Source organism: Neophocaena asiaeorientalis, unplaced genomic scaffold, assembly GCF_003031525.2.
Source record: "Neophocaena asiaeorientalis asiaeorientalis breed wild unplaced genomic scaffold, Neophocaena_asiaeorientalis_V1.1 scaffold76, whole genome shotgun sequence".
Lineage (NCBI taxonomy): Eukaryota > Metazoa > Chordata > Mammalia > Artiodactyla > Phocoenidae > Neophocaena > Neophocaena asiaeorientalis.
In genome coordinates, this window is record NW_020173668.1 from 2,792,875 (window position 1) to 2,801,155 (window position 8,281).

An 8,281-nucleotide genomic window follows, 5' to 3' on the forward strand; every position below is an offset into this window, starting at 1 on the left:
CTGCTACAGTCAAAAGACAATAAAAAGTGTTAGTGAATATGTAGAGGGACTTCCCTGGTGGTCCAGTGAGTGGGACTCCGTGCTCCCAACGCAGGGGGCCCGGGTTCCATCCCTGGTCGGGGAACTGGATCCCACATGCATGCTGCAACTGAGAGTCCGCATGCCACAACTGAGACCCGGCACAGCCAAAATATATAAGTAAATAAATATTTTTTTTTAATGTAGAAAAATTGGAACCCTCATACATTGCTGGTGGGAATGTAAAATTGTGCAGCCACTGTGGAAAATAGTTTGGTAGCTCCTCTCAAAGTCAAACACAGAGTTTCTATAAAACCCAGCAATTCCATTTCTAGGTATACACACAAAAGAATTGAAAATATTTTGTCCACACAAAAACTTGTACACAAATGTTTACAGCAGTACTGTTCAAATAGCCAAAAAGTGGAAACAGCCCAAATTCCATCAGCTAATGAACAGATAAACAAACTGTGGTATATACATCCAAGAGAATATTATTAGGCCATAAGAAGCAAAGAAGTACTGATACACACCACAACGGGGATGAACCTACCTCGAAAATATTACGCTAAGTGAAAGCCACTAGTACACAAAAGGTCACATATATGACTCCGTTTATATGAAATGTTCCGAATAGATAAATCCATAGAGACAGAATGCAGACTGGTGGTTGCCAGAAACTGGGTGACGGAGGAATGCTAATGGGTAGGGATTTCTTCGGAGGTTATGAAAATGTTCTAAATTAGATAGTGGCTACGTTCTATGAATACAACTTTACTCTTTAAAAGGGTGAATTTTATGGCACTTGCATTATAGCTCAATTAAAAAAAAAAAGTTTCCGCATTTGTTCCCTAGAGGCCCAAAGCGGAGAACTTCAGTTACCTTGACCCTGCCCCTCCGTTCTTCTCTTAATTTTACCGGGAGCTCGGGGCGGCGGCAGTGCGCAGGCGTCTTTCTGCATCGGAAGGCGCGGAGGGGCTTCGCCCCGCCCATGCAGGATGACTCCTCCCATTCCCCGGCTTGCCCCGCCTCCCTCGCGCGCGGGGACGTGGGCTGCGGCGAGTCAGCCGGCGCCAATCCCTGCTTGCGGCCCAGCTTAGGTTTCCGCAAGTGTGCTTACAGGCCACCTGGAGCCTGCCAGCGCGTGGGCGCTCAGGAATGAGCAGGACTAGGGGCGCGTTACAGCCTTTCCCCACATAATCGGTTCAGGCAGCACCCCGTCCTGGGAGCTTTCTGCCAAGCCCTACAGGGAGCGGTCACCAAGCATCGCCGGGGGGCTCCTCCTGACACTCCCTGTCCCTGCGCGCGGGGAAAACTGCAGCCCGGCGGCGGGGTAGGGAATGAGGCCCTAGAACAGGCGTGGGCAGTCTTTCTGTCAAGGGCCACATGGTAAATATTTTATGCTTTTCAGGCCATATGGTCTCTGTCACAACTACTCAACTCTGTTTCTGTAGTACAGAAGCAGCCATAGACAGTATGTAAAGGAATGCCCGTGGCCTGTTCCAATAGAACTACTCATGGACTCTGAAGTCTGAATCCCATACATGTCATGAAATAGTCTTCTTTTGATTTCTTCAGCCATGTAAAAATATAAAAACTATTCTTAGCCACGGGCTGTAAAAAGACAGCGTGGTTTGCCTACGTCAGTGCCCTTTTACACTGGTAAAACACAGTGCCCGGTATTTGTCAAGGACACGTGGCCTAAGTAGCCCGGGGAATCCACAGACGCAAAGCTGAGACCATTGTCTTGGTCTGAGGATGGGGTGAGACAGTTCTCTGATTCCACCACCCTCCCACTCCAGCGTCCAAAGTCTCAGGGACAAGACTCCTCAGAAAGGGAACTCACCACCTGAGGACCAACCTATTTGATCTTGGCAAATTTCTCATAATTCCATTTTATTTTATTTCACTGCATTTTTTTTGGGTGGGGTAGGAAAACAATTCTTTTAAAGTGCATTTTACTTTATTTTTAATTGTGGTAAACGGAAAACCGAATTCTTTCGGATCCAGACTGTGTGTTCTTGCAGCTCTCAATTTCTAGCACTAGTTATATAGCCTCTGTGACAAAGCTGGTTCAAAGAGCTACGACTCTGTCTGGAGGGCAGCGTGCCAGGCCCAGCCACCTGGATCGGCCTATTGGAACAGAAGCCCCTCCTCTCACTGTCCTTGCTAAAGTGCAGCTGCACAAAAGCAGGCATCAAACAGGGACAGCTGACATATTACACCCAGTATTTGTGTGTTTGCAGAGGGAGACGTGGGGACAGGACTTAGGCCAGCGCTTTTCAGTAGAAATATAACGTGGCTGATATGTAATTCTGCATTTTCTAGTAGCCCAATTTACAGAAGTATATTCATCTTAATATATTTTATTTAACCCAATACGTCCAAAATAGTAGTTCAACATGTAAGCAATATAAACAATTATTAACGAAATATTTTTTCTTTTATTTTTTGGCTGAGTGGCTTGCGGGAACTTAGTTCCCCAACCAGGGATTGAGAACCTGGGCCCCAGCAGTGAAAGTGCTGAGTCCTAACCACTGGACCGCCAGGGAATTCCCTGAAATTTATTTCATTTTTGATGCTAAGTCTTTAAAACCCGGTGTGCATTTCACACTCACGGCACATCTCGCTGCAGACCAGCCACATTTCAAGTGCTCACTGGGCACATGCAGCTGGCGGCTACCATATTGTACAGCACAGATTTCGACCAAATGAAACAGGGATTGTGTGTGCCTCTAGTCTGTTGGTGACGCCGAACTGGGTTTGTTGGTGGAGGGTGGGACAAGGTGTATGTTTTGGAACAGAAGGGTTAGCCATAAGGACCCAAAATTGGTGATGGGGTGCGTCCCCAGACCTCTCAGGTTGGGGAGAGGGGTTGGAAGGGGAAAGATAACCCAAGGGAACGTAGTAGAATTTTTTGAGGACCCACAGCTTAAAACAGGGGGAGGGGGTTTTAGTTCTAAGACAAGCAGCAGTTTCAGCATTGCAAGCTTTTAGATGATTAACTTTTTTTTTTTTAACCTATCTTGAATCATAGTTTTATTTATTTATTAAAAATTTTTTTTTCTTTTTCTTTTTGGCCACACAGCTTTCGGGATCTCAGTTCCCCAACCAGGGATTGAACCGAGGCCACAGCAGTGAAAGCGCAAGTCCTAACCACTAGACCACCAGGAAACTCCCTGATGATTAACTTTTTTTTTTTTTTTTCCGGACGCGCAGGCCCAGCGGCCATGGCTCACGGGCCCAGCCACTCCGCAGCATGTGGGATCCTCCTGGACCAGGGCATGAACCCGCGTCCCCTGCATTGGCAGGCAGACTCTCAACCAATGTGCCACCAGGGAAGCCCCTGACTAACTTTTTTGACGCCTCCTTTAGGGGCCAAGGACAGGACTTTTCCCTTTTGATTCCCCCATCCCTCTGCCACCACGTGCATACAATGCACTCTGAGTCCAGCTCCAAAACAGGCCTCAGGCAAAATCTCCCCAGAACCTGAGGGGCCCCACCCTGGGCTGCTACTTCTGGGAATATAGAGCTAAGAGTGGGTAAAATCGGGAACATTTGAGTTGGGGGGCTGAGTGGCCGCAGCCTTCCCCCTCACTGGCTGGCTTATCAAAGCCAGCCAGTGAGGGGAGAGGGAGGTTCCTTTAACTCAAAATCAAACCTCTGTTTTGCCCGGTTGAGACCCTTCCCCAGGCCCCAACCACACGTGAGTCTGTGGAGATGTTTTGGCTGCCCACAGGGGTAGCATTTGTGCCTCTGTCTACTTCGGCCATTTGAACCAATCCCCTGGGTCCTCCGGCTCCCCAGAGAGAGCAGTGGGGGCCCTGCACTCAGGGAGTGAAACTGGGACAGGATATCCACAAGCACAGACAGACATCAGTCATCAGGGGTTTTCCAAGGACAAGGATCACACGGGGTCACCTGAGAGGAAAAACACTGAGGTCCAGACACTGAGCTCAGGCCACATGGTCAGGGCAGGAGCGCCTGTGGCTCCGGGCGGGTGAAAATGTCTGTGGGAAAAGCAGTTCCACAGACAGACAGGGAAGCGAATATTGTAGATGAGAAAGACAGAGCCAGATGGGCTCTGGCCACATTTATTACAAAATAAAGATTACAAACCTGGTATAGAAGAGATCCCTGACGGCGGCTGATACACCTGCAATAACCCCACCCCACAAAGTCCCTCCCTCAGGCACACTGGTGTGGAGGCTCTCAGATGCGAAGGTCCCCGGCCAGGAGGGCACTGTACCGGGCAGGTGTGAGGGGCAGGTAGGCGCCCCCAGCCTGGTCCAGAATGTAGAGGGGGTCAGACAGTGCGCTTGGGTCAAAGCCCTCCTTTGCCATCCGAACCTTCTGCTGCTTGAAGGTCTCTGTGGTGGCCAGTGACTCCTGGGGAGGGGGAGGGGTCAAAGGGGGCTGAAGGAAGGGGTATTCTGCCCCAGTGGCTCAGGGAAATCGCCTGAGTTTCGTTAAGGGGCAGGTCTGGGGGAAGGGGGGGATGAGGTCAGGGTTTAGGGGAGGGGGTGACAGGGAAGAGAAGGGGCCAGGCCTGGAGGATGGAGGGGGTGAAAAGCATGTGTCTGGAAAGGAACTGTTTCTTCTCTTCACAGAATGTATTACGTGGGGGTCCCTTTGTGGGGTTTGGGAGCCACTGACTGCTGCAGATATACGGGGTGAGGTAAAGGGTCAGGGCAGGAGTGGCTGGTTACCTGAAGCCTTAGGAATCGAGGCCGGGCATAAGGTGGCAAGTTCTCGGAAACACGGACGTAGAGCTGCACAAGGTCCAAAGAGTGGGGGGGACGCAGAACCAGGGCTGCCATCCCAGCCCTGCCTTCGTGCCCTGGTGGGCGTGGGGGGCAGGGTCAGCCATGGTAGCTGACCACCACAAGGCCTCATGCTCCCTGCGCCCAAGTAATACCACTTCAGGGTGGTGGGCCGGGTCCCCGCCGCCCCATGGCTGGGCACCTGGCACAGTGACTCCGTAGACGTTCACCTCCTGAAGAAAATCCAGGGCCTCCAAGGCCTCAGCCACCTCGGTCGTGGCCACATTCTCCCCCTTCCACCTGCCAGAGAGCAGAGATTGGAAACTGGGAGTCAGGGGTCTGGGCCTAATGAGATTGGTGGGGAGAGAAAGAGGTCAGGGATGAGGGCGAGGTGCCAGAAGGTCTTGGGGAAGACGTGTTTAGGAGGTTGGAGATGAGAGCTTAGGTGAGAAGCTGGGTTGGGGCAGATTAGGGAGTGGAGGTTTAGAGGGTTTGGGTCACAGAGATGGGATGCCCAGGACAGAAATCAGAGAGTATGGGGCAGATACCTGAAGGTGTCTCCAGTACGATCGTGGAAGCGAAGAAAGCCCTGGTCGTCGCAGACCAACAGGTCCCCAGTGTTGAAGAAAACATCCCCAGGCTGGAAGACATCCTTCAGCAGCTTTCCCCGGGCCAGCTCTGGCCCCCCAGCATAGCCCAGGAACGGTGACTGCTGGTTCACGGGGGCCACCAGCAGCCCTGGCTCACCTGGTAGAGTCACTGGGGTCAGGGGGCCGCCGCCCACCACACTCTCCAAGTCCAGTCCTCCTCTGCCAGCCAGCTCCACCACCCCTACCCACCCCGCCTGGACACAAACCTGGAGATGTGGCCACACAGAGCCCCTGGGTGTTCCGAATCGGCTCCCCTGTGGTGACATCATAGCGAATCAAAGAGAAGGGGAAGACATGCTGGGGGAAGGGAGACCCAGGCACTGGGTCATTTCAGTTGCACGAGCCCCCTCCCCAGCAGCCCCCCGACGTTCCACAGGTTCTCCAGTTTCCTCCTGTAACTCACCTTGTAAAGCCAGGAGGCGCGCCCCACAGCACCCTGCTGTCCTGTGTAGTTGAAAGTGGCCACGTTGCCCTCTGTCAGTCCATACGTCTCCAGCACCTGCAGGGGCCCGAAGCGCCTCACAAAGCGCTCCCAGGTGTCTGGTCGCAGCCCGCTGCCCACCACCAGCCGGACCTTATGTCCATGTTCTGCCTTGCTCTGAGACAAGTGGGGGGAGGGGCAGGAGCTTCAACACCAAGATGCCAGCTCCCCCAGGTGCAGCCCTGTCTCCCACTCTCCTTGCACCACTTCCACTGTGACCTCCTTGAGGTGCCCTAAGCACCAGAATCCTACCAGCCCAGGCTCCTTACCCTCCCTTTCCATTTTCTTCTTGCTTCCTCTCCCTCCAACTCCCAGACAACCGTTTCAGTGTCCCCTGCCAAGTGCCCATCTCCCTGCCTTCGTGGCTCTGCCCAGGATCTGTGCCCACGCACCGGGGGCTGGTTCACAAGGTATCGACATAATTCCCCGATGTACTGGAACACCGTCACCCCGTGCTGCTGGCAGTCCTCCCAGAACTGACCAGCTGAGAACTTGGACTTCAGCACCACTGTGGCCCCTGCCAGAATCAGAGAGGGTGAGGAGGAAGGAAGGAGGTGAGGTTAAGAGCTGGGGGGTGGGGGGGGTGAGGAGTCCTGACCCCCTCCTTCTCAGGCATCAGCCTTCACTGTACTGTAGTTCCCCGGAAAGGCCTGGCTGTGACATTCACACTTTCCAAAGGCCAAGTTGGCCCTCATCCTTTCCCACCGTTAATGCCCTCTCCCTACTTCCCATCCCCAAGCAGTCCATCGTCTGAACCCTGCCCCCAAGCCACAACCCTCTTCTCCATTTGCCTCTTCCTGGGCTGACACTCACAGCCCTCCCCTCCCCTGGCACCTGGAGTTCTGTGAACTGCATGGCCGCCCTAGTTGCTCAGCCTGTAGGTCTATGCAGGTGACACTTCTGCATTGAACCAGGAGCTCCTGGAGAGGAGGCCCTGCCTCCTTCCTCTGGATTCTCTACCCTGAAGGACTCAGGAAGCATCCCCAAGTGAGCACACCACAGTAGGTACTTAATAAATGTCTGCTGGCATAAACATCTGCCGGAGGGCTGAATGGGGGGTTGGGGTGGGGGAGACTGACCAATGCCCAAGCATCCCACGATGCCCAACAGGGAGCCAGACATGTGGTAGAGTGGGAGGGCAAGGTAGATCACATCCTCCTGGTGGGCGCCGCACAGCTGGTAGAATCCTTGGCATTGCAGGACCTTCAGATGACTGATCCGAGCGGCCTTGGGGAGGCCTGGGGGGAGGGGGAGATCAGGGGAAGGGTCTGAGCTCCAAGCCTTGTCTCCCCCTTTGGCCCTGTTGGGTTTCCCACAGAAAGCGGCAGAGGCAAGGCTGAAACTAAGAAGAAGGCAGGCCAGGCCGTCCTAGAAATGTGGTTAAGTTCGGAGAGGTGGAGAAATGAAGAGGGGTGGGAGGGTTGGCGAGACAGGAAATATGGCCGCTGGAATCAGCCTCCTCTCTGGGGGCTTTGGAGAAGTGGACTACGAGCTGAGGAGGTCACAGTTCCTGTTCCCAGGCCCCTGCCTTCCTTGTCTTCAGTTTCTTGGAGGTAAATATCGTGTCCAGCCCTCACCTGTGGTGCCAGAGGTGAAGATATACAGGCACGTGTCCATTATGTTCTGGGGGGCAGACAGGTACCCGGGCACTGGCCCATCGACTTCAGCGGAGGCCTCAGCCAGAAAATCGGTGATTCCAGCAGGATGGGTTTCAGAGCCTGCAGCCCACAGGTGGAGCCCCATGGCTCTCAGGGCTGGCAGGTCAGGCTCCAGGGACTCCAGGAACTCTGGATGGGGCGGGAAAGCATAGCTCCACAGCTCTACCGCTACCCAGAAGCCTTCCCCACACTTTACCCCATTTGTTCCCCCACCCCCACCTCGCAGAGCTCCCGAGTGAGGCTGAAGAGTATGGTACGGACGTGCCATAATGGGTCTGGGACCTGGAGCCCAAGTCTTTGGAAATCCTTGGGAAACCAGAGACCCAGCTTTATCCCTTTGCGAACCCAGAGACCGGCCTCCTCACCCTTTCGGAACCCCTGGCCTCCTTCCCAGCCCACTCCTTCTTTGCGCCCCTCCGACACGCCCCTTTCTGTGGCTGGCCCCGCCCCCGTCGGTCGAGCGCTCCAGCCTTACCTGGCGCCAGCACGAGCGCGCGGGCGCCGCAGCTGCGGAGACAGTGCAGTAGGGGACCCCGGCGCAGAGCGGTGGGCACAAAGGCCACACGCAGGCCGGCCTTGGCCAGCCCGAACCAGAGCCACAGGAACTCTGGGCAAGCGGGGAGCAACAGCGCCACGATGTCCCCAGGTGCCAGAGGGGCCGCGCCATCGCCTTCCCGCACGGGCCGCGCAGCTCCGCTTCCGGCCGCCGCC

The 8,281-nt window shown here is 54.5% G+C and overlaps 1 protein-coding gene across 1 annotated transcript in view; it reads right to left on the reverse strand.

Moving 5' to 3' along the window:
- Positions 1–4,111: 4,111 nt before the first annotated feature.
- The window catches only part of SLC27A3 (solute carrier family 27 member 3), a 4,936-nt gene continuing 766 nt past the window's right edge, over positions 4,112–8,281 (reverse strand). Inside the window, exons 2-11 of the mRNA XM_024748098.1 lie at positions 8,046–8,281; positions 7,490–7,699; positions 6,992–7,150; positions 6,305–6,429; positions 5,835–6,029; positions 5,638–5,728; positions 5,330–5,528; positions 4,984–5,081; positions 4,728–4,858; positions 4,112–4,407 (exon numbers count right to left, since the gene is read on the reverse strand). The exon at positions 8,046–8,281 is cut by the window's right edge and continues 21 nt beyond it. Of these exons, the coding sequence (XP_024603866.1) occupies positions 4,231–4,407; positions 4,728–4,858; positions 4,984–5,081; positions 5,330–5,528; positions 5,638–5,728; positions 5,835–6,029; positions 6,305–6,429; positions 6,992–7,150; positions 7,490–7,699; positions 8,046–8,281 (1,621 nt within the window). The 3' untranslated portion in view covers positions 4,112–4,230. The remainder of the gene's footprint in view (positions 4,408–4,727; positions 4,859–4,983; positions 5,082–5,329; positions 5,529–5,637; positions 5,729–5,834; positions 6,030–6,304; positions 6,430–6,991; positions 7,151–7,489; positions 7,700–8,045) is intronic.